Source organism: Melospiza melodia, chromosome 27 (assembly GCF_035770615.1).
Source record: "Melospiza melodia melodia isolate bMelMel2 chromosome 27, bMelMel2.pri, whole genome shotgun sequence".
NCBI classification, from domain to species: Eukaryota; Metazoa; Chordata; class Aves; order Passeriformes; family Passerellidae; genus Melospiza; species Melospiza melodia.
In genome coordinates, this window is record NC_086220.1 from 9,413,745 (window position 1) to 9,437,394 (window position 23,650).

At 58.3% G+C, this 23,650-nt stretch overlaps 2 protein-coding genes across 4 annotated transcripts; both read right to left on the bottom strand.

Annotated features, from left to right (window-relative positions):
• Nucleotides 1-861: 861 nt before the first annotated feature.
• TRIT1 (tRNA isopentenyltransferase 1) lies at nt 862-16,278 on the bottom strand. Of its 3 annotated transcripts, XM_063177657.1 has the most exons (11): nt 16,123-16,278; nt 9,434-9,576; nt 8,973-9,069; nt 8,654-8,802; nt 7,718-7,860; nt 7,337-7,448; nt 7,149-7,261; nt 6,130-6,207; nt 4,569-4,678; nt 4,143-4,257; nt 862-1,475 (listed from the first exon to the last, which is right to left on the bottom strand). In XM_063177657.1, the coding sequence occupies exons 1-11, from the start codon at nt 16,276-16,278 to the stop codon at nt 1,345-1,347; spliced, it is 1,347 nt and encodes a 448-aa protein (XP_063033727.1). In that variant the 3' UTR covers nt 862-1,344. The 3 variants fall into 3 exon arrangements, with proteins under 3 accessions (XP_063033727.1, XP_063033728.1, XP_063033729.1); XM_063177658.1 differs by lacking the exons at nt 862-1,475; nt 4,143-4,257 and adding an exon at nt 4,267-4,422; XM_063177659.1 differs by lacking the exons at nt 862-1,475; nt 4,143-4,257 and adding an exon at nt 4,325-4,442.
• Nucleotides 16,279-18,556: 2,278 nt separating this feature from the next.
• Nucleotides 18,557-23,015, bottom strand: MYCL (MYCL proto-oncogene, bHLH transcription factor). Its single transcript, XM_063177224.1, has 2 exons — nt 22,417-23,015; nt 18,557-20,188 (listed from the first exon to the last, which is right to left on the bottom strand). Exons 1-2 carry the CDS (start codon nt 22,919-22,921, stop codon nt 19,623-19,625), a joined length of 1,071 nt encoding a protein of 356 aa, XP_063033294.1. The 5' UTR covers nt 22,922-23,015; the 3' UTR covers nt 18,557-19,622.
• Between the last annotated feature and the right edge of the window lie 635 nt (nt 23,016-23,650).

The following is a 23,650-nucleotide window of genomic DNA, read 5'->3' on the forward strand; positions in this document are numbered from 1 at the left end:
TGTTCCAGCACCGGGCTGAGCCCACATCCATGGGTTGAGTCAGCATGGATGGCAAACAAGTCTGGGCTTGAGAAGAGGCTCAGCTGGCACTGCACAGACCCAGCAGCACCGCAGTGCCCAGCATGCCAAAGCTGGTGCCCAGCTCTGCCCAATGCCAAATTCCCAGCTTTTCCCTACCACAGCCCGAGGAAGACACCCCATGGGGCACTACAAGTATAATTCCATGCTGAAGAACACAAACTGGAGGTTTTAATCTAATCTCCACCAAAGCAGGAATCTCCAGAGCCCGCACCAGCGAATCCACCCACGCAGCCCTTCCCTGGCAGGACGAGCCCTGGCTCTTGCCAATGGCACAGCACAAGGAAAAACTTGTGCTCTACCAACCCTCAAACCCTCCTGGCTTTGAATTTGCCAGGAGAATCACAAAGGCTGTCCTGGTTTCACCAGAGCAGCATTCCAGGCACAAATGGCACTCACATCCTCCAGGAACAACAATGGGACACCAACTGCGTGGCGGACACAGCACCAGGAATTTGCTGCTCAGTAGCTTTGGATTCAAATTCAGGGCTGGTTCCCAGTGCCAAACCACAGAGTAACCCCCCGGGAATTCTGCCTTAACTAGGACAGGCTCATCTGTTGCAAACTCGATGAGATCATTTCCAAGTTCCTGTTTAACAGGTGCCAGCTCCTCCTGCACCTGCTGTGTGCACAGGGCTCCCTGCCCCCACCAGGCTGGGAACATCTGCTCAGCTCCCCCAGGAGCTGTGGAAAAGGTGACTGGGAGAAGGAACCAGATCTCCTGCCCTGTGCCCAGAGCAGGGAACAGGAGCCAGGTAGAATCAGAGAGCAAGGAAACCGCGCTTGTTAACAGGGAGGGGAACCCACAATAATCCTGCAGCTTTATTTGCATGTAAAAGAACAAAAAAAAAAAAAAAAAAAAATATCCTCTCCACAATAAAGGCAGGCAGAGCTGGCTCGGCTCCGGAGCTGCACCCCCGGCCAAGCTGGAGGAGTCGGGGTATTTCTGTCTCTGAGATCCACACAACCACAGAGCAGCAGCTCAGCCATTCCAAGGATGCAGCCCTGGCAGGAATTCACACTTTGCATGGGAGGAGGCTCCCAGCAGCCTTGCCCCGGGGCCCAGCCCGTTCCAGGCAGGGCTGGGGGAGCATGGGAACACAGCGGGATGAGCCCACATGAAGAGGATCCCATGCAGCCTTTGCCGTCACACACCTGCCTCACCCCCCCAAAAAAAAATGACTCAGCTCCTTGGTTCAAGGCTGCCCAGCACTAAGGAGCTTCCTCTCCACGCAGGTGGATGCACAGCTGCTCCCTTTTCCAGCCCTAAGGCACGGGCAGGCTGCCATCCTCGTCCGAGGTCTCTGTGTCCCCACTGTCCCCCACGGTCCCTCCGGATGCCTGCAGCTTCCTCCTCTTCTTCAGGTGGTGCAGGTGGGATTTGGAACGCGTGTGAGCTGGAGGAAGAGGCAAACAGAGCCTTTAATCAGGGGAATTTGGAGGAGGAAGCAGCCAAACCCCCCCCACGCAGGGCAGAGCACTCTCCCTTGCCAGCACAATTCACTCCCAGAGAAAAGCGAATTCCCAAAGCCTGCCCTGGACACTTCCAGGCCAAAACTATCAGGGCTCAGAAGAGGACAAAGGAAGAACTGAGAGAGGGAAAAAATGCTGGTTCTGTGCAAGCAGAAGATTCCAGGCTGTCAGTGCCAGCCTCTCCAGGGAAGAGGGAATGTGCTTCCCAAGAGGTGCCACTCTGCAGGCTGCAGGTGAGGTTGTGCAACTCCCTGCTCCCCATGGAGAGCTGCCAGGATCGTTTGTAGGACTGGATCCCTGCACCACAGCACTGGCAAGATGCTGTGCACCCTACAGGGCAGCCAGGGAAAAGCCTGGAGCAGAATTAAACTGAAAAACTCCAGGACAGTGCCCCAGCCATGAGAGCAGTGCAGCAGGAGTCAGATGGGAACAGAGGGGTAATCCCAGGGATTCAGCTTGGAGCAGCAGGAGCTGCATTTCTCCATGAAATCACATCCTTAAGGACAGCCAAACCTCCTTATCAGCGGTTTTATCTCAGGGGAGGCTTTGTCTGACCATCTTGGCGGGGTGGTTTTGCCTTTTCCAAGAGATCAGAGCAGCAATTAAAGCACAAACTTTTCCAGCAGGGCCTTAATTAAATGAGGGTATGTGCTCTGCTGAATCAAGGCCCTCAGGTGTTTTCCAGCCATTCTTTTTCTGCCAAAGGATGAAATCACATGCAAAGCTGCTGCTTTATCACAATGCTGGAGGGTCACCCTCACCCTGAGATAAAGTCTCACCTCCTGCAATTTGTCACAAGCAACACCAAAGCTACAGTGGCTTAGGAAGTGCCAATTGCTGCTGCTGTCTGGGAGTTGTGCTCTTCAAGTCCATATAAATTGTAAAATTACAATTTTAAAATCCCCCAGAGCCAGCAGGGTGCTGGGAAAGCAGTTCCCAAAACTCGCTGTCACCTGACCTAAGCAAACAGAGCAGAGTGCAGATCCACCCAGTTCCCACCACTGTTTTCACCTTCCTTTTTTTCCATTTTGCAGGCTTTGGAGCGTTTTTCTCCCACCATCTGTGGATCTGAGCCCAGTTCAGCTGGATACAGAGAATAACAGCTGGTCTGGGCTGAGGGAGGCACTGTCACCATTTATTGGTGTCTGGGGTGACATCCCTAAGGACATGAAGGGATTTAGGGGGACCCCACTCAGTCACAGAACTTTCTAGACCTAAAGGATGCCAGAGACCCCGAGAGTTTTCAGTTCTGGACTAACAGAGCTCCTTCAAAGCACCTCCTGAGGCAGCTGAGATAAAACAACAACTGCACTTAACTGATCTCCCTGCAAGGAGCCTCCCCCAAAGAGCAGCTCCAGCCTTTGCTTTCAGCACTTCCCTGCCTCAGCCAGGAATAAGCAACTCCTTCAAACCCAACAACCTGGGAAATTTATCTTTGGTTGTGTCTCAGCTGCTTGTTTTGGCTGGGGCAGAGTTGCTTTCCCTCCCAGTAGCCGCTCTGGGGCTGTGTTTGGATCCGTGCTGAGCGCAGGGTTGATAACTCGGGGATGTTTTGTTGTTGCTGGGAGCTGTGGAACTGAGTCAAGGTCTTTTCTGCTCCTCACAGCAACACAGAGGGGGCTGGGGGTGCACAGGGGGGTGGAGGGGACACAGCTGACCCCAGCTTGGCCCAGGCCATGCAGCTCACACATCCTGGGGGGAAGGAAAGGGGGGCACATGGGGATGATGGCATTTGTCATCCCAAAGTCATGTCAGATGTGATGGAGCCCAGTTTTCCTGGGGAAGGCTGAGCATCTGCCCAAGCATGGCAGGCAGTGAATTAATTCCTAGTTTTGCTTTGCTTTCTCTATTAAACTTTAACTCAACCCACCAATTTTCTCACTTTCACCCTTTTGCAATCCTCTCTCCCAGAGACAGAGTGGGGGAGTGGCTGTGGGGGGCTCAGATGCTGGGGTTAAACCATGACCCTGCACATCCTGTACTTGGGCAACACATGGAGATTTACCAGTTTCATTTCTGCAGCCAGTTTCTCCATGACTTTTTGTTTCTGGTTCTCAGCATGAGCCTCCCAGCACAGATAAATTCACTGACTTAATCTGATTCCAGCTGAGCTCTTTTAAAGTAAGTCTATGGAAAACAGAAAATCCCTTTCTATTACAGCTAGGAATAGTTTAAAAAGAAAAAAAAAACACACAAAGGTGGAAATATTAGAGCTGAACTATTAGAAACATTATGAAATTTTCATTTACACAACAGAATTTTAGAGGAGAGAGATTTGCTCTGTGCTTTTTCAAGAAGCATCCAGAGTGTTGTGAAGGACCAGGAGCCCTGATAAACACAGCAGCTCTCAGATGCCACATACAGATCTCTGGTGTGATGCTCTCTGTGTTTTCTGGGTGCTGGGAAGGGAGGGGAAGCCCAGGGCAGGAGGGAATCCTGACAGATGGTTCCTGTGGCACAGCTCCTGCAAACAACCCTTGAGAGGCCAGGATCGTGAGCTGGGGGTCACCTGGCCACAGGGCAGCTGCTCCAGCAGCCCAGAGAAGCTCAGCCCTCCCAGGTGCCCCCCCTGTGCCCTGTGAGGGCCCTACCTGCCCACTCCCTGTCGCCGATGATGAGCCTGGCACAGAGCTCGCACACGCGACGGCTCCGCTTGTTCTCCTCGTCCTGCTCCATCCTCAGGGGCTCTGCCGGGGGCTCACGGCCCTGCACATCAAATAATGCCTCAGGCTGGGCTCTGACACCAAAACCGGCCTGTGTTCACTCTCATAGAGGTCGGGAATGGGAGCTTGGCAGGCTCTGACACAGGCTGGCAAGGCAGAGAGCAGAGTTTTGCCATGTGCAGCACCGGGCATTAGGGAAAATGTTCAGCTGAGACAACAAACGTACCACTGCAAGGAAATGCCAAGGTTGGGCATGGGAACAGCCAGCCCTGCTCCAGAGACAGGCTGTGTGCCAAGTGAGGGGGCCTGGAGACCACAGAGAGGTCAGCCAGTCAAAGCCCAGCTCCCCAGTACCTGGATGAAGCTCTCCACGATCTCCAGGGCAGGTTTCAGCACATCCTCCTCCCAGCGCTGCACATCAGACACCTCCAGGCCATAAACTGGGGGCACGTTGGGCCCAGGACCTACAGAAACACCACAGGGCAGCTCAGCATCAGAAACCCTCAGCACCCCCTCCCAGAACCCAGGGGGAGCAGAGGGATCTGCTTTTTCCTGTCAACACTCAGAACCAACAGCACCAGGCTGTCCAGAGCCAAAATTCCCTCCTGCAAGCAGCAGGAACACCCCAGGACTCAGGGAAGCATCTTCACAGCTGGCTGCCCTTGTGAGAATGTTCTGGAACGTGAGCAGCCCATCACAACAAGCAGCAGCTCAGCCCAGCCCTGGTGCACAGGAGGCTGGGAGGATGGAAGAGCTGGATCCAGGCACAAAGGCTGACAAGGAGATGCAGGCAGGGAGCCTGGACGAGGGATCTGAGCGTGCAGATCCCCACTCAGAGCTGGAACTGACTGTGCAGGGGCTGATGCTCCTAATGACAAGGGACAGCTTCACAGCCACCCCTCTGGCCTGCCCTGGCCCAATGCCAGGACACAGGGCACTGGCTGCAGCCAGGAGAGGGTGAAACAGCTGCCAGCAGAGAGCACCTGCTCCCTGGGTGACCTGGCTGCTCTCCATGGCTCACCTGCCCTCCACGGGCACCCGGCTGTCCCTGCCTGGACAAAGCCATCAAAGGCTCCACGTGCCAGTCCCCAGCAGGTGCTGCTTTTATTGCTGTGCCCCTGCCAGGCCCATCTGAAGCACACCTGCCACCAGAAAGGTGAGCTGAGCCCACTCTGCCAAAACCCCTGCGCCTCCTTCAAAGTCCTTCTTTTCTTGACTCGAGTTTCTCCCTGCCTTCTCTTTATTTATTTTTTTTTTTTTACCATTATTTATTTTATTGTTGTTTTGCCCCTACTGAGCACCTTTCAACAAGTGCCCGGCTCCCAGCTGCTGCTGCTGGCCCTGCTCCAAGGCTGGGGCTGGGCTGGGGAAGTCCTGCTGGCTCCGTGCCACCGCACAGAGCACGGCCTGGGCTGGGAGCAGCCACGGGGCTGCTGCTCCTAATCTGGAGGGCAGCTGTCAAATGGGCTTTGCTCCCTGCCAGGAGCATGTGTGGGTGCGTGGGGACCCCCTCCCTGAGCCCCTCAGGAGCATGTGGCAGGATAAGCTGCAGGGATGCTGCGACCATCATCATCGTCATCGTCATCTAACAGTGCCTGACATGGGGCTGAGAATCTGCTTGGGATTTATCCCTCCTGATGGCTGGGAGGGGATGGGGTGCAGGGGTACAGGGGACAGAGCAGTTCTTGAGTGCCTGGGATGAGAGGCTGTGAGCAGGACACATCAGGAGGGGCAGGAGATCCACTCTGCAACCCAAACCCAAAAAGGAATTGGGGTTGGCAGAGCCTCGTGGGTGGATGGGGACACTGAGTGGCTCCTGGAGGGTCTGGTTGGGAGCAGACCCCCAAACACAGGCTGTCCCAAAGCCCCAGAGTCCCCTGTGGGGCACGAGCAGAGCTGGGAGCAGAGGACTCACGTTTCAGGAAGCGGTTCCGGACCCATTTGTTCTGCCTCCGGGCGTATCTCTTGGTCACCTGCTTCAGGGCCTGGATCCCTTTGGAACAGGGGATTAAACAGAAGAAATAAACCCCAAAGGTCAGTGACAAGAGGCTGTCAGCTCCAGGGTAAGGAAATCACACAAGAAACAAATTTGTGCTGGGTGGCACCATGAGAATTATTTTTACAGTCTGTGCCTGCACTGAGAAGAGGCTGGACAAGGTACCCCAAATATCCCTGAATAAACAGAGGGTGCAAAGAGCCCTCCACCCTGAAGCTTTGGCAGGTAGGACATCCTGTTCAAGTGCTGCACTGCTCTCATAATGCCCAATTCCCTGCACAAATGGAGCCCAGGACTGCTCATCTCACCCAGCAGAGGATGATTTACCACTCTACAACTGCTCAGTATTTAGTACCAGGCTTATCAAATCCCTCCTAATCATCTCCTGAGCAGACACAACAAGTTCCTCCTGCATCAGACTTGTTTTCAAGCCTTTTATCATTTCTGTGGTTTCTTCAGTCTCTTCTTCCACACTGAACCCTCCCTGGCACAGATGGACTTTGCCTGGGCCCTCCCTGTGTGGAGAGCAGCTCCCCTCCAACATCAGCCCAGCCATTCCAGAATAACACAGCACCAAAGGGACGGTCCCTGCTGACTGACCCCCACATTCCTCACCACCACAGAGCAGCTGACATGCTGAGTTCTGCTTCATTCCTCTTCTCCAGCCCTGCTCTCCACAGCTGGGATTCCATCACCCAGGTGGACCTGCTCCAGCTCCCAAGTCACCTGTACCCTGTGCACCCTGCAAGGAGCCCTGAGGGGAGGGAAGGGCTGCTCTGGGTGTGCTCAGAGATGCTCTCCAATCACTGGAAAACGAGTCCCTGCCCCTCTGGGCTGCCAGAAGTGGGACATGCAGAGAGAAAGGTGCACCTGGGGCTGTGACCTGGGTTTAGAGCACCTTGTGGTGTCACCTGGTGCACACAGGGTGTTCCCCTCACCTTTCTCCAGCAGCAGGGCACTGGTCTCGGGTGAGCAACTCTCTTCACTGACGAGGAACTCGTGGAATTCCTTGAAGCCAATGGACTGGAAGATGCCGTGCTGGTAATCCTGCCTGGAGAGCCAAAGGCAGGGTCACGGTGGGAGACCTCCAGAGGGAGGAGCAGAGGGGATCTGGCTGCTCACCCACCGGTTCTCTGCCACCTTCTGCTGGTTGTAGCGGCGGTGGAAGTCGCGCAGCTCCTCCAGCAGCCCTGCAGCCAGCATGTCATCCACCCTCTTCTCCAGACGTGCATCCAGAGCTGCAGGAGGCGAGCAGGACACGCTGAGCCATGGGGAGCCATGGGGAGCCATGCCCTGGAGGGCTGCACAGCCTTGCCAGGACAGGAGGCAGCACTGCCAGGACAGGAGGCAGCACTGCCAGGCTGCTGCTCCACCTGAGGAAGGCAGAGCCTGGCAGTTCTGTGTCACACCCACTGCTGCCAGAGGAATTGCTGCCTTCTCCAGGGAGGAGGCTGGGGCAGGAGCAGGGAGTGAGCCCTTCCCCAGCCAGCCAGGAGCCCGCTCTCACCTGCCTGGTCTGCGTGGAGCCACAGGATGCAGGAATGTGGGTATTTCAGGGGCCCACCTAAGGGCCCCCCACCTTCCTCCTCCTGCTGCTGGTGCAGGATTTCGCTGTGGGGGATCCCTGTCTCTTCAAACACTTGCAGGCTCCTGGAAGCGGAGGCACACAGAGCTCAGAGGCTGGGTGAGAACGAGCGCTCCCATTGCCCCAGCAGCCCCGGGGGCTCCAGCAGAGGGAACCGCAGACACTGCCGAGATCCAACCCTCCCATGTGGGGCGAGGGCAGGGCCCAGCCCCATCCCGTGCCCGGCATCCACGCACACCCAGCTCCCGGGGCTGCAGCGCTGGCACCCGAGGAGCCCAGAGCACAGCCGCCCACTCCTGCCTGGCACAGGGACAAGTCCTGCAGGGGACAGGGATCTGGCTCCAGCCCTGCCCTTTCCAGCCAGGCAGGGCTGCAGGGAAGGGAGACCAGCGCTGAGCTGCTGCTGTGGAGCTGTGCCCAGCCCGGGCAGGGAGGGAGCTGCGCTGCTGCCCCACCCTCCATCGCCCTGCACCGTGCGAATGGGGTGGGCGGTGTTCTGCTCCCCGGGGCCAGGGCTCGGCCGGGACGGAGCAGCAAGCCTGGTCTTGCTGCCGCGCCGTTCCCACAGAGCTCAGCTATGTTACTCAGCCAGCAGGGCAGCTTGCTCTTTAAATAGCTCCAGACAAACCCTCTGCAGCTGGGGCACGGAGCAGGAGCAGCCCCAGAGCACAGCCCCGCACCCCAAAGGCAGCTCAGGCTGGGGCTGTGTGGCCAAAGGGCTCAGATCCCAGGGAGTCCCCAGCACCAAGAACCCAGGAGCACCCGCTGGGGTGGGAATGCTCATCCTGCCGTGCTCCCAGGCACACAATTCCCTCAGGAAGGGGTGAGGGGTGCTGGGCCCTGGCACCCCAAGCTCACCTGGCCACCTTGCGCTTGTCGTGGGGGTGCAGCTTGGCCGCCATCTCCGGGTCCACCTGGCTGAGGCGCCGATGGAGCTCAGCACTGTCCAGCTGCTCCAGCTCCACTTTCCTGTCACTGTCCAGCCTGGGGGCACTGCTGGGCTTCTCCTGCGGGGCACAGGACAGCCCTGAGCCAAGCAACACCATCCCCCATAGCCATGGGGTTCTCCTTGCCCCTTTAGGTTCTCCTTGCCCCTCTCCAGTTGCCAAATTGCAGAAGTCTGCCCTAAACACAGAATTGATCCTTTCCCAAAGGGATTCACAGCCCCCCACAGTACCTTGGTGTTGATAAGGACCTTCCAGAGCAGGGACTCGATGTAGTAGTTGGTTCCTCCCACAACTATGGGGATCTTGTCCCGGGCAAAGATATCTTCAATGTGCCAGAGTCAAGGAGCAGAAGCAGAGATCAGAGCAGGGGGAAGGCTGTGGGAGCAGCAGTCTGGGGCTCAGATCCCACTCTCCCAGCTCCAGGGAAGCAGTGAGGCTGCAGGACAGGGTTAGAGGCGTCCCTCATCTCTCATTACTCTCTGTCACCTCCAGAACTCAGGGACACCCCAGCACTGCCAGGGAGGACAACACTCAGCACAGGGCAAAAGAAGCCCCAAGCCCCTCTCACCAGCAGAATCCTCTGGAAAAATAGAGTCAGCTGGGATGTGGAGAGCCCAAACATGGATCCCTCTGGCCATGGAGGGGGGAAGCCCATCCCTGCTCAGCCAGGCAGGCTGCAGCATGACAGGATATCAGAGGCACGGCTTTGTCCCTGAAATCCACCACGGTGTAGCTGGAGACAAGGGGATCCACAAAGCTGATCATGTGGTGTCTGCAGAGACGCTGCTCCTGAGGGGAAACCTTGTTGGTGATGATGTCCAAGCCCTTGTACACCTGGGGAAGAGAAGAGCGTGTCCTTCACCCCTGTGTCCTGTGAGAGCTGCACTGACCCCTTCCCCATGTCCCAGCCACCCCTCCCAGCCCTGCTGGGGCAGCACAGGCAGGGCACGGCAGGGACACGTGCCACATTCAGGCAGGGCAGCAGGAATGCTGCCAACACCTGCCAGCTCCTGCCAGGGCTGAGCTGCCTCTCTCTGCTGTTTGTTCCTGCCCACGGGAGATGAACCGTGGAGTCCAACCGCTCGTGAAGCTTTCCTGCTTTGACACAAGCCTGGAATGAGGGGTGGGAGGGCTGACTGAGCTCTTGGACAGTGCAGCCAGAGCCTTGGCAGTGTCACCAGCCTGGCACAGAGCCCCAAAATTAGGGCCTCTTGAGCTGCCACCCCCTCATCTGCTGCTGCAGGTAAAAGCTCAGGTGTGCTGCTCTCCAGGCACGGCACAGATCCTCGTGGGGACAAGGATCACTGCTTCCTGCCACACAGAGCACATTCCAGGCAGGAGAAGTGAGGACAGCTCCTCACCCTGCTCCCCGTGCAAGCACAACCCTCCTCAGCACAGGCAGCACACATAAAGCCTCTGTGTCCAGCCCAGCTCTGTGCTGTGCCCAGGACTGAGCAGGAGGTGGCAAAGGAGGTGCTTTGGAAGGATGTGTTTAGTTCTCAGAGCCTTCCTGCTTAACAGAAGTCTCCCAGCATGGGATAAACCGGGATGATGGGGAAAAGGACTGGAAATGGCTGCACTCATTTCCTCCTCCATCCCACCCCAGCCAGACTACAAGAAATAAATTTCCCCTTAATCCCCTCTGAGAAGCTGCCAAGCCTCCTGCTGCAGCGTGGCCTCCACCCACTGCTCCCCTGGTCCCAGACAGGAGGACAAGGTGACACAGAGGTGACCCACGGGCAGCAGGCACAGAGGGATGAGGTTAGTGGAGCAGGGAAGCCCGAGCCCTGCCTGGAGCAGTCATGCCAGGAGCTGCTGGAGCTGCTGAACCAGCTCTGCTCCCACCTTGCTCAACTGCAGCCCTGGGAGAGCCAGGCCGGGCTCCTGCTCCCATCCCATCCCAAAAGGCTCCCCCGGGGGGCAGGAAGCGAGGGGGAGAGGGAGGGCAAGCAAAGCCTGCAGAAAGGCAGCAGCCCCAGGGCACGGTGAGCAGGCAGGACGGGCCCACGGGCAGCTCTGCCAACGTGCCCCGTGGCTGTGGGCAGCTTATTGATCCCTGGGCTGGCAGCTCCATTCAACACCGGCTCCAGCAGGCACAGAAAGGCTTTGAATTCAGCGAGCTTTGGCTGCCTGCCTGCTCTCCCCATTCCCAACCCTCCAGCTCCTCCAATTCCCCCTGCCTGCCTGCAATCCCAGCGAGCACAGAGGGCTGACAGGCTGCTCAGAGTCAGCCAGCAGCTCCCAGTGCCCTGCACGGGCACATCCAGGACACAGAACCCAGGACACAGAACCCAGGCTGCCGTCCCTGAACACATCCAGGACACAGAACCCAGGACACAGAACCCAGGCTGCCATCCCTGAGCACATCCAGGACACAGAACCCAGGACACAGAACCCAGGCTGCCATCCCTGAGCACATCCAGGACACAGAACCCAGGACACAGAACCCAGGCTGTGATCCCTGAGCACATCCAGGACACAGAACCCAGGCTGCCATCCCCGAGCACATCCAGGACACAGAACCCAGGCTGTGATCCCTGAACACATCCAGGACACAGAACCCAGGCTGTGATCCCTGAGCACATCCAGGACACAGAACCCAGGCTGCCATCCTCGAGCACATCCAGGACACAGAACTCAGGCTCCCATCCCTGAGCCCATCCAGGACACAGAACTCAGGCTGTGATCCTTGAGCACATCCAGGACACAGAACCCAGGACACAGAACCCAGGCTGCCGTCCCTGAACACATCCAGGACACAGAACCCAGGACACAGAACCCAGGCTGTGATCCCTGAGCACATTCAGGACACAGAACCCAGGCTGTGATCCCTGAGCACATCCAGGACACAGAACCCAGGCTGCCATCCCCAGCTTCTCCTGCAGATTAAACACCCAGAGCCTCCTGGAATATCTGGCAACACGGGGAGGAATGGAGTGTCAGTGTGTGGGCTGGCAGGAAACAAAGGCAGCCTTTTACACACGGGCAGTAAGCCCCGAGAAGGTTTCCACCAGCTGGCTGTCGGCAGGGCCTCGCACCGAGACGTCCTCCTGACACTCATTTCTATTTTCAGCCAGCGGCTCAGATAAGCCTTTGTTGCTTTCTAAGGCCCCAAAACAGATTAGCAGCAGCCTGGAGCAGCCGGGCTCCGAGACACACGGAGCACAAGGCAGCACTAAAGATGCTTAGCCTTGAGGGCATCCTCCCGCCTCTGCCTGAGCCCCTGTGCAGGGTTGTCAGGGTAGAGCTGCCCCTGTGGAAAAGGTGGGGAAACTGAGGCAGGACACAAAAACCATCATGATTTTCAGGATCTGCAGGCCTGGGAAGGGCAGGTTCTCCCAAATCTTTGTTCTGTCACTCGTTCTGTGCATCATTCCGAACTCTGTCACCACCATCCTCACCCTGAGTGCAAGGAGTGTAAGAGGTGACAGGACAGACCTCAAACACATCCAGGCCATCTATGGCCAGGAAAACATCAGGATTTCACAGGGGCCATGCTGGAGAGGGACATGGAGGACCCAAACAAGGAGAGCACGATTGACTCCCTACCCTGATCCCTGCAAAGTCTCTGAAGATATCCAGACTCCACACATTGACTGGCAAGTGTGTGCTACAGCAACTGCATCACCATCATCCCAAGGGAGAAATCCAGAAGGGACAGTGGGATCCAGAAGGGTCAGTGGGATCCAGAAGGGTCAGTGGGATCATGACTGGATGGGGCCCTCCTCAAGCTGGCACAGGGATCCCTGCATGTTCACTGCCAGGAATGAAGAAACACGACTGCCTTCACCCTGCCTGGCTCCCCAAGGAATTATTTACTCCTCGACCAAACTCACTGGGATGACAAACAGCAACAGAAAGGACAAGAAGAAAGATTAAGAGGCCAGCAGATTAACCAGAGCTCCTGAGCTGCAAGCAGGCAGCAGTTAAGTCTGTAATTTGAGCGCAGCGACTCAGAGCCATGACGAAAACACCCTGGAGATGGATAGAGGGGTGCCTGTGTGTGGGAACAGGTGGGCTCAGGGCTCCCCAGCCCCTTCCCCAGCCTGGCTCCCGCTCCAGCAGCTGCCCCAAAACACTGCCAGCATTTGTCAGCGCTGCTCAGAGCCCAGCAATGAATGCACAGAGGGGGCTCAGGGCGACACGGTCGCTGGCAGCTGTCAATCCCCGAGCAGCAATGGGATTTCCAAACCCCGGCGAGTCTCCTGCGAGGACAGCAGAGGCAGCCCTGCGTGGCAGGGGGACGGGGCACGGGGAACAAAGGCAGGGAGAAAGGAGCCCCGGCTGGGGGGCACCGGGGGCCGCCCCGCCTCGGCAGCACGCTGCATTACGGGATAAAGCAGCCGAGCTGCCGGGCCCTGGCTCCACAGTCACGCTAGAATGAGATTAGAAGGAAAGCAGGACAAGAGCCACTGGAGCCTGGATGCCTTCGGGCGCCTGCAGCAGGGTCCTCCCTGCACTGCCTGCATTCCCATGGTGGGGCCTGAAAGGAGCAGGGCACAGAACGCACGCTCCGAAACATCCACCAGCACATGCAGCTCCGAAACATCCACCAGTGGGGATTCAGCTCCAAAACATCCACCAGCACATTCAGCTCTAAACATCCACCAGTGGGGATTCAGCTCCAAAACATCCACCAGCACATTCAGCTCTAAACATCCACCAGTGGGGATTCAGCTCTAAACATCCACCAGCACATTCAGCTCCTAAATATCCACCAGCACATTCAGCTCTAAACATCCACCAGTGGGGATTCAGCTCCTAAATATCCACCAGCACATTCAGCTCCTAAACATCCACCAGCAGAGATACAGCTCCTAAATATCCACCAGCAAAGATTCAGCTCCTGAATATCCACCAGCAGATTCAGCTCTAAACATCCCACCAGTGGGGATTCAGCTCTAAACATCCACCAGCAGAGATACAGCTCCTAAATATCCACTAGTGGAGATTCAGCTCTAAACATCCACCTGTGGGAATTCAGCTCCTAAACATCCACCTGTGGGGATGAGGCTCCTAAATATCCACCTGTGGGGATGAGGCTGCTAAATATCCATCAGCAGAGATACAGCTCCTAAACATCCACTAGTGAGGATTCAGCTCTAAACATCCATCAGCAGAGATACAACTCCTTAACATCTACCAATAGAGATTCAGCTCTAAACATCCACTAGTGGGGATTCAGCTCCTAAACATCCACCAGAAAAGATTCAGCTCCTAAATACCCACCAGCAGAGATTCAGCTCCTAAATATCCACTAGTGGGGATTCAGCTCTAAATATTCACCAGTGGGGATTCATCTCCTAAACATCCACCACTGGGAATTTAGCTCCGAAACATCCACGAGCAGATTCAGCTCCTAAACATCCACCAGCAGAGATTCAGGTCCTGAACATCAACCAGAATCTCACCAGCAGAGATTCAGCTCCTAAATATCCACCAGCAGACATTCAGGAGGCTCCAAGCACACCTGCAGAGCTCAGGATGCAGCAGCAGCCTCGTGGCTGGCATGGGCCAAGCCAGCAGCCACTTCTGCAATATTAAAGATGGGCAAAGCTCCTGCTCTTCACGTCTTGCCCTCTCAGGATTTCAGTTCGGCTCAAACATCACTCTTTCCCCAAGAGATTAAGGGAAATATTGCATGAAATTACTTTCTGATTGCTTGCCCCAAATTCAGGAGAGTGAGGTTTTAAATTTAGCTCAGTGGCACACAAAGAGTGACCAGGAAACAGGGAGGTGAGCACAGGACAGCAGGAATTGATCTCTGAGCAGCACAAAGGGTGTTGCTGGCAGAAAACACCTTTTTATGTAGAATAATAAACATATTTAACATTCAACATGATGGAAAGTTCACGCCCTATAGGAAGTGAACAGTGAAAGTGTGAATCAGTAAGGAAAATATTTTGCTAAACAACAGCAAAGTTGTTATTCTTGTGGTGGCTGAAATGTCCATCCTGTGGCAAAGCTCTTGTAGCTGAACAAAATGAATTTTGGCTCCTTGCTGTTGACTTATCCCAATGACACAACTGATATATTCCACACTGCCGCTTGCAGTGAGAGATAAGACCACAGACACTGTCACTGGCAAGTAAAAAATATAATTTTTAATGCTCTTCCCCAAATCTCTTGGTGTCCCTTTGCTGATGCCAGAGGACACCACCCTGTGTGTTCCTCACTACCAAGTTACTCCAGCTGCTGCCTCCCCTTACTCAACCCTTTACACCTCTCTGCAGCTTCTGGTGGGTTAAAATTAAAACACCTTCGCTCTGGTTTCATTCCAAAAGGTGAATTTACTGGGGATGGGGAGGCTTAAACAAACACTTTGAACAAACTCTGCAGTTTTGGTTGCGTTCAGAGCCCACAGGGCAGGGAGGGGATAGAGAGGCATTGTCACAGGAACCAAACAACTGCCCAGTGGGATGGGAACTGGGACTGGGAAACCGGGGACAGGACCGGGACACAGGGACAGGGACACTGGAGCTGAGAATGGGGCACCAGGATGGGTTCCAGGGCTTGGACAAGGACACGGGGAACAGGACAGTGATATGGGGACAGGACAGGGATACAGGGACAGGGGCACTGGGAACAGGACAGGGATACTGGAGCTGGCACAGGGGCAGCAAGATGGGCTCCAGGGCTGTGATGGGAGCACAGAGAAGAGGACAGGGACACTGGGGACAGGACGGGGACACTGGGAGCACATTGAACGGGCAGCCTCCATCCCGTGGGCCCTCCCTTATACCCACCCGGACACAGAGCCCCGAGGAACCGGAGGGAACCTGCCCGGAGCCTCCAGGGCTGAGCTTCTCCAGGCCCCGACCGGGCCCTGCTGCTCCTCCAGGCCCAGCACGGACTTCCTCCGGTGCAGGCCTGGAGGCCCCCGGTGCAGGCCAGACCTCCCTCGGTACAGCTCGGAGCCCTCCCGGTGCAGCTCGGAGCCCTCCCGGTACGGCTCGGAGCCCTCCCGGTGCAGCTTGGAGCCCTCCCGGTACAGGCCGGACCTCTCCCGGTACAACTCGGAGCCCTGCCGGTACAGGCCGGACCTCTCCCGGTACAGCTCGGAGCCCTCCCGGTGCAGGCCGGACCTCTCCCGGTACAGCTCGGAGCCCTCCCGGTACAGGCCGGACCTCTCCCGGTACAACTCGGAGCCCTGCCGGTACAGGCCGGACCTCTCCCGGTACAGCTCGGAGCCCTCCCGGTACAGGCCGGACCTCTCCCGGTACAGGCCGGAGCCCTCCCGGTACAGCCCAGGCCGCCCCGGTAGAGGCCGAGCCGCCTCCCAGCACCCCGGCCCAGGCGCAGGCCCCGCCGGGCTCCGCTCGCGGCTCCTCCCGGCGCAGGCCCCGCCGCGGCCTCCCCGGTGCCCGGCGCCGGCCGTACCTGCATGGAGTCGGCGCTGACGATCTCCCCGCCGAGGCGCAGCCCGAGCTGCAGCGCCAGCGCCGATTTCCCGGTGCCGGTGGCGCCCAGGATCACCACGAGCGGCCGCGGCGGCCGCGGGGCCCGGCCCAGGCACAGCGCGGCCGCCGCCGCCATGGCCCGGCCGGGACCGGGGACGGGCGGGACGGGGGCGGGCCGGGGCCGGGGCCGCCCGCGGGGAGGACGGGGCCGGGCCCCGAGCTCCGTGCGCCGCTGCCCGCCCGGGATCCTCTCCCCAGCTTCCTCCGTGTGCCCCCACTCCGTGCCCCGGGTCCCCACAGCCAGCCCGGTCCCCTCCCGGTGTCCCGGGTGCCCGAACCCATCCCCACTCCCGGGCCATTTTCGGGCCCCCCGTTACCCCCCAGAGCCCCTCACGGCCTTGCCCACGCGTGGGGCTCTGCCCCGCGGTCCCTTTTTGAGGACCGGGTGGGAATGATGCTGTTGCCCTAGCAACGGGGCAAAGCATGGGGAGCGGGGCTGTTGCCATAGCAACGGGGCAGAGTAGGATGCTGCGCGGGGGCTGCTGCCATGGCAACGGAGAGGAGCGTGTTGCCGTGGCGACAGCGGCTTCCAGTGAGGCTCGTCCTTCCCATCGCCACGGCAACAGGAGGGGATGGGGAGCGGGCGCTGTCCCCGTGGCAACAGCGGGGAGGGAGAAGGGGAGCCCGTTGCCATGGCACCTCCGCGGTGCTGCTCTCCCTGGCAACACGCATCCCTCGCCATGGCAACAGCGAGAGGGAGGCTGCGGGCCGGGGGGGTGCGGGCAGCCGGCCCCCCTCGGCAGGGAAGGGATTATCGCCGCCTCGGGAAACTGTCCTAAAAATTTGCCAGCCCAGGCGTGAAGGCGGCATCGTGCCCACAACACCCCCGGGCCAGCGCAGGGATGGGAGGGAAATGGGGTGGGCAAGCAGGAGTGGTTTGGGGGGTACAGCAAAGAGCAGGGTGTTAGCAGGGCAGTGTGCATTAAAAAAAAATAACAAATTCAGGCCCTGGCACTGCAGACTTGTGATGATTGCAGCTGACACTCACAAATTGCAGTGCTGAACAAGCGAGAAGGAAAGCCCTGTGTGCTTATTTTCTTCACTTCACAGCACTGTCAGTCTCCTTCCCTCATCCTGACCGTGACAATATGAGAGGAGACACGTGCTCCAGTAACCAGGGAAGTTTCAGGTAGATGCACACGAATGCAGGCTTTAGGCAGGAGAACTCAAAGGTGTTTACAAACTGCAGCTCGGTCCTTCAGTTTGCTTTGGGCTTTGGGGACATGTCCTGCTCAGGCTCAGGCTGTGGATGTGCTCATCTGCACTTCCAAGAAAGATAATTAATGATTTAAACTTCCTAGGTACCTTCAGCACAAAAAGAAAAAGCCCAGTTTGTTAAAAACCTTCTCACGAGGGTCACCTTGAGCTGAGAAAGGAGGAGAGACTGCGAGTGTGAGTGTCACAAAACCACAACAAAAATAAACCATTTGTGGGGCTGCTGCATCTGGGCTGCGCGTCCTGCGCATGGGCGAGGTGTCAGATTTAGGTCACCCCGCTCCCTGGTTAAGCTATGGGTCATGGGAGCACCTTTTAATGCAGCTCTGAAAGGCTGTGACACCGTGTGATGCAACACAGAGCGTGAAACGCTGCTGGAAACCAAGGGATGGGTGTTTTAAGGGCTGCTGTGTGGCACCATTGCTGTTTAAGGCTGGTTTTCCCCCGGTGATCGAGGCTCCAGCAGCAGCTCCTGGCTCCTGAGTCCTCAGCAGTAACACAATCCCACATCCCTCCTGCATTTAGAGTCAGGCTTTTGCTGCCAGGACAAAGGAAACCCAAACGTGTCAGGTTTGGGGGCAGCAGGGGGAACACACGTATATATAATTTCACCCACTTGGCAGGTCTGGGACGTGGAGCTCCCTGCAAGTGAGGGGATTGCATTCCCCTCTCGCTATAGGGTTACTGCCAGACACAGCCCCAGCCCCTGACCCGTGGGGCAGCGATCACCCCACACCCCCTGCCCCAAACCCCATCGGGGGGGGTTTCAGTTACATCAAAGCCTTCTCCCAGCCCAGCCTGGGCTCTCTGCCCTTCCTTGCCACTAAAACCACTTAAAAGGAGGAAAAATAATCCAGGGGATTCATTTCCCTGGCCCCGCCACCACGACCACTTCTTCTTCAAGGGCAGGGAGAAAACCAGGACAAAGAGCTCAGTCTTGGTGCAGCTGAGCCTTGGGGAAAAAATAGATTAATTAATTTTTATTAATGTCCAGGACACCCCAAAAACCAGGGGCCAGAGCAGCCTCCCCCCCCCCAGGAGCACCAAGGTGATGCATGGAAACCCACAGCATGGAAAAAGCCAACCCAGGCTGTTGCAAACTTATTTATTTATGAAGTATGAGGTAATGAAGAAAGTGCTAAATCCAACCAGTGTTAACTCTAACAGTTCTCAGCAGGTCAGCGGGGACCCCAGGGTGCCATCCTGTGGGACCACCCCTGCCAGCACCCCTGGGAGGGGACAGGGGACTGTGCCACCCCCATACCCCCCCAGACTGGGCAGCAGGAGGGCACAGGGAAGGCAGAGCAGCCCCCAAGGCTTTGCTGGGGATTTTAAGTGGCTGCTGGTGAAAGAGAACTCACAAAGGTGGGAAAAGGGGTCACAAGGATGCTCACAAGGGTGGGAAAGGGATAAAAATTCCCTGTTATTGCAAATGGGTGGTTTGGAGAGCTGCAAGGGGGGTGAATGGCCTCTGTGAGGACTCAGCCCCTTCCTGATCTCCCTAAAGTGCAGCAGGACTGAGCCCTCCCCCACAGCAGGAAATCCCCCTTTAAAAAAAAAAAAAAAAAAGTTTTTATATATTTATATATATATAAAAAAGCAAACTCTTTACCAAATACTTCTCAAAAAAGTGGTACAAAAATACAGTATAAAAACACAGCCTCCAGTATAAGACTCGCAGTTACAGCAGCAGAGTTTCTAGAACATAAAAATCCAGGACCAGCTACTGCGTGAAGTGACACAGGGAAGTGAGGTACGGTCCAGCCGAGCCAGGGGGTGCTCTGAGAGGCACATCCTGCCATCAGCATCCAGGGGATCTCTCCAGAGGTGAGCCCCGTGCTGGGCCCTGGGTCTGCCTGATTCCAGGAGCCAAGGCAGATGTGGTTGCTTGGGGTTTTTTAGGGCTGGTGGATGCCCAGGGTCAGCTCCCAGCCATGCTGTTGGTGGCAGATGGCAGAGAGGGGGAATAAATTTGAGCTCTCGAACTGGAGCAGTCACTGAGGAAACTTCACAAGGGAAATCTTGGAACACCCAATGCCAGGAACCAACCCCAGGTAGGTGACGCTGTTGGGGTCGCTGCTGTGGACCCATTCCCACGGGCTCCAGCCCCCGGGGCCAACAGTTCCACAAGCAACCAAAAAATTAAAAAAAAAATTGTGCAAATTGAGAAGGAGCTGGGGGTTTGTGGGGACCAGGATGGGGGTGCTAGTGCCCCTTAAGGTGAGCAATCCGTTTGAGCAGCTGGGTCTGGCGCAGCTGCAGCTGCCGCTTCTCGGCCGCCATCCTCCTCTCGGCGCTGATGAGGGACTGCAGGTACTCGGAGGATTTGCTCAGGATCACCACTTTGGGGGTCTTGGGGCAGCTGGCCAGCCCGGGCACCTGGTCCCTGAGGGCCAGGAAGCGCGAGCGCAGGTCGTTGCGCCGCTTGCGCTCCAGGAAATTGTGGTTTTTCCTCTTGGCCACGTCCTCGCTGTCCGAGCCGGGGCTGCTGCTGGCTTTGGGCAAGCCGGGCTCGGGCAGGGGCACGGCAGGGGTGGGCTCCACGCTGCTGGGGGGTTCATCCTGCTCCTGGTGCTGCTGGGGGGACTCGGGAGGCGGGCAGGGCTCCGGGGGCGAGCGGGCAGCGTAGTTGTGCTGCTGCTGGTGCACGGAGATGTGGAAACGCTTCATGCAGGGGTCCAGGGGGTCGGCACGGAGCGTGATGGTGACCGGCTTCCTCAGGCTGAGAGACTGCCTCTTGTCCACCGTCACCACGTCGATCTCTTCACCTTCTGCTCCCGTGGAAAAGAAAGAAAAATTCCCTGTCAGTCACCTTTTGTCACCTTCCTACAGCTCCCTGGAAAATGACCCCGCTAAAGTTTAGTCATGCACTGCAAACTCTGCGACCTCCAGAAGCCTTCTCCCAGCCCAGCCTGGGCTCTCTGCCCTTCCTTGCCACTTAAAAGGAGGAAAAATAGAAATCCAGCAGGGATTGAGTGATTTAAGCACCCCTTCAATACCATCACGTAGGAAGGAGCGGAATTCCCTCCCTGTTTCATGCGCCTGGTCCCCCAAAAATGGGCTGGGGGGCTTTACTTCCACCTCACTTCAGCACCAGGAGCAACATGTGTTCATCATAAAGGATCATCGGGAAAGAAACACCCGAGGTGGGGGGAACTGGAGGAGCAGGATGCTGGGACAGCCTGGTTCCAAAGTTCATCCCGGTCGGCGCTTTCATGGCCCATTGGAATTGTAAATGAGGGATATAAGAGCAGAAGTAGCCTTTGTTCCCCTCGGCTGCAGCTTCCCACCTCGCTGACTTGCTACTTTTCACAAGCGATAAAGCCCATTCAGCGCCCGCGTCCCGGGGACAGAGGGGACAATCCCCCGCTGTGCAGGGAGGGAGCGAGAGGTGAAGAGGTCCCTACAGCAGCCTCTGAACCTCAAAGGCATCTCAAGCCCCGGAACAGAAAGACCTAAATAAGGCATAATTGGTCCCATTCTGCCTGTTGGCACTGCTGTTGTCCCATCCCAGTGGCTTTGGGGACAGCGAGGTGAGCGAGCTCCAGACACATCCGCTGGGATTGCTCTCACTTTAGGGGATGGGCCTCCAGCTTTTTTTCCTAAGTTTAGGGGGAAAACACAGCCACTTACTAAAGGCTGAGATGCTCAAACCCTCACCAGCATCGTGGGCAGAGGCCTGGCCCTACTCCCCTGTGAGAGTGCCAGTTTTGGGCTTCCTGATAGTGATCCCAGCCGATCCCCAAACCCTCCAGGCTTTGGGGTTCATCCAGGAATCCCAAACCCCCCGATATTGGAGCTCCAGGGCTTGGGGACACTCATCAGTGTCACAACCCCCGTACACACACACGCTCATTAATAAAAACTCATCCCGCCTAGCCCCGCCTCCCGCAGCCTCCCATTGGCTGTCCCACGGGGCCGGCCGGCTGTTCTGCCATCCCATTGGTCCGCGCTCCCGTCCATCAGCGGTGCCGCTCTCATTGTTTGCAATCTGTTGCTTTTTGTTCGGCGCCCACGTGGCGCGGCCGGACCCCTCCGGGACCCCCTCGGTACCGGGACCCCCGCGGCATCCCCGCGGCCCCCGGAGGCCCCCGCATATTTGGGTTAAGCCTCTTAACGCCCGCGACCTGGCTTACAGTGCCCGGGCTACTAATGGCATTAAACCCCGCGCCGTGACTCACCGGCGCAGGTGGCGGCCACCGAAAGATTTATTAACGGGGTCACGGCACCGCGGCCGCGCTCCCACGGCAGCTCCGGGAGCCACGGAAACAACGCGCGGGCCCCGGCGGGGCTGCGGGGCTGTGCAGAGCCGCAGGGTGTTTGTAAATAACACCGAAAATTGGGGGGAAAATAGAGAGATGCGGGGCAGCGGCACCGCACTGCCCTTGTGGCGGGCTCGGGGGTGAACCCCGTGCGAACACCGGCACGCACCCCACGCGGGACAGACAGACAGACGTGCCCCGGGGCTGGGCTGGGACACGCCACAAGCGGGGCGGCTGTTCCTGCCCGTCCTACCGAGCCGCCGCCCCGGGGGACGCGCCGCTGCTCCCAGACCTGCTGTCCCCAGGGCATAGTTTGCCTTTTGTCCCGAGGGAAGCGCGTCCCGGGTGGGCCGTGGGAGGAAGAAGAGGGAGCGGCCGAATTCCCGGGCCGGGCAGAGCGCGGTGCGGCGCTCAGAGCCCCAAAGTTCGCACGGCGAGATGCAAACTTGCCCTTCAACCTTCCCCGCGAGGTTCCCGTGGGGCCGGGAGCAGGGAAAGGGAGCTCCAGACCCCCACGCGAGAACCGGAGGGAGCCCCGAGAGGGACGGGGGGTTGCGGAGCAGAAACCCCGCGGGGAAGGGGAACGGCCGAGCCCGCTTTGTTCGTGGGGCCGGGACCGGGGCTCGCTCGGAGGCTCAACAAAGGCGCAGCCGGGCTGGGAGGCTCCCTGCACACACACACACACACACACACATGTGCGGACACGCGTGCTCCCCACGCCGGGCTCCAGCTCTTACCGGAGTCGCTCTGGCCCTCGGAGCCCGAGGACGCGGGGATCTTGCTCTCGGCCAGCGGGCAGAGGAACACGGCGGCGGGATCCACGCACTCGCTGACGGAGCTGCCCAAGCCCAAATCCTGCGCGAAGGACGGCTTGTGCGGCGTGGCTCTCTGCGTGCCCGTGGAAAGTTTCTCTGTCATCGCCTTCTCCAGCCTCTCCCGCGCCGAGAAGCCGCTCCACATGCAATCCTTGAGGATGAACGCGCTCAGGTTGCCGAAGATCTGCCCCGTGCCTATGAGATACTCCGGCTCTTCCCCAGCCAGGCAGTACCGGGAGAGCCATCCCGGCCTCTCCTCCGGCCCCGAGCATCCCCCCTTGTCCCCGGGAGTACCCAGCGGGGACAGCGGGGGCGTGGGCACCAGCTCGAACTTCTTCCAGATGTCCTCGCTGGGCGCCGTGGAGCGGTGGAAATCCTCCAGGGCGTCGTGATCGTAGAAGTAGTGCTGGTACGAGTCAAACTCCATCTCGGCTCGCTGGAGAAGGGGGCGGCCGGCGGGAGAACGGGCGCTCAGGAGAGGGGCAGCCCCAGGGATGAGGGGGGACCCCCACCCCGGCGCCAGCCCCCGAGCCGGGACCGCGGGCGCATTGTTCCCCCGCTCTTATAGCCCGGCCGCGCAGCCCGGCCCCGCCCCCGCCAATCGCCGCGCGGGGATTTGCATAAAGGGCGTGGTCGTGCTCAGAGCCCCGCCCCCTGTGGGATACAGCGAGGGGGTCGCGCGGTCCCCCCGGTGTCGCTGCCGGGGATGCTCGTGGGGTTGTGGATCGGCAGCCCCCCCGTGCGCTGGGCTGGGGGTTCCTCGCTGCCCCCGGGGGCTCCCAGCGCCGTCCTTGGCCCCCCAGGAGGGGCAGGGTTTGGGGGATCCCCCTCTGCAGCCGCTGGGGAGGGACACGCAGCTGTGCCACCAGCCCGAGGATAAGGGCAAAGCCAGCTGGGGAAGAGGGGACAAGTGACAAGGAGGCATCACCTGCTGGCCGGGATGGTTTTTGAGGGCTCTTTCTCATCTGCTTGGCTGCCACCCCACCGCAGCTCGCAGCACGGGCAGGAGAATGGCTCAGCATGGGCAGCACTGGGGTCGCTCAGTGCTCGTGTCCAGCTCAGGGTGCCACCCCGGATGCCACCTGGAGACATCCCCACTCCTCCCCAAGGCCCTGACAGGCCCAGCTGGGAGCATTTCCCCCCTGAATGGCACCAA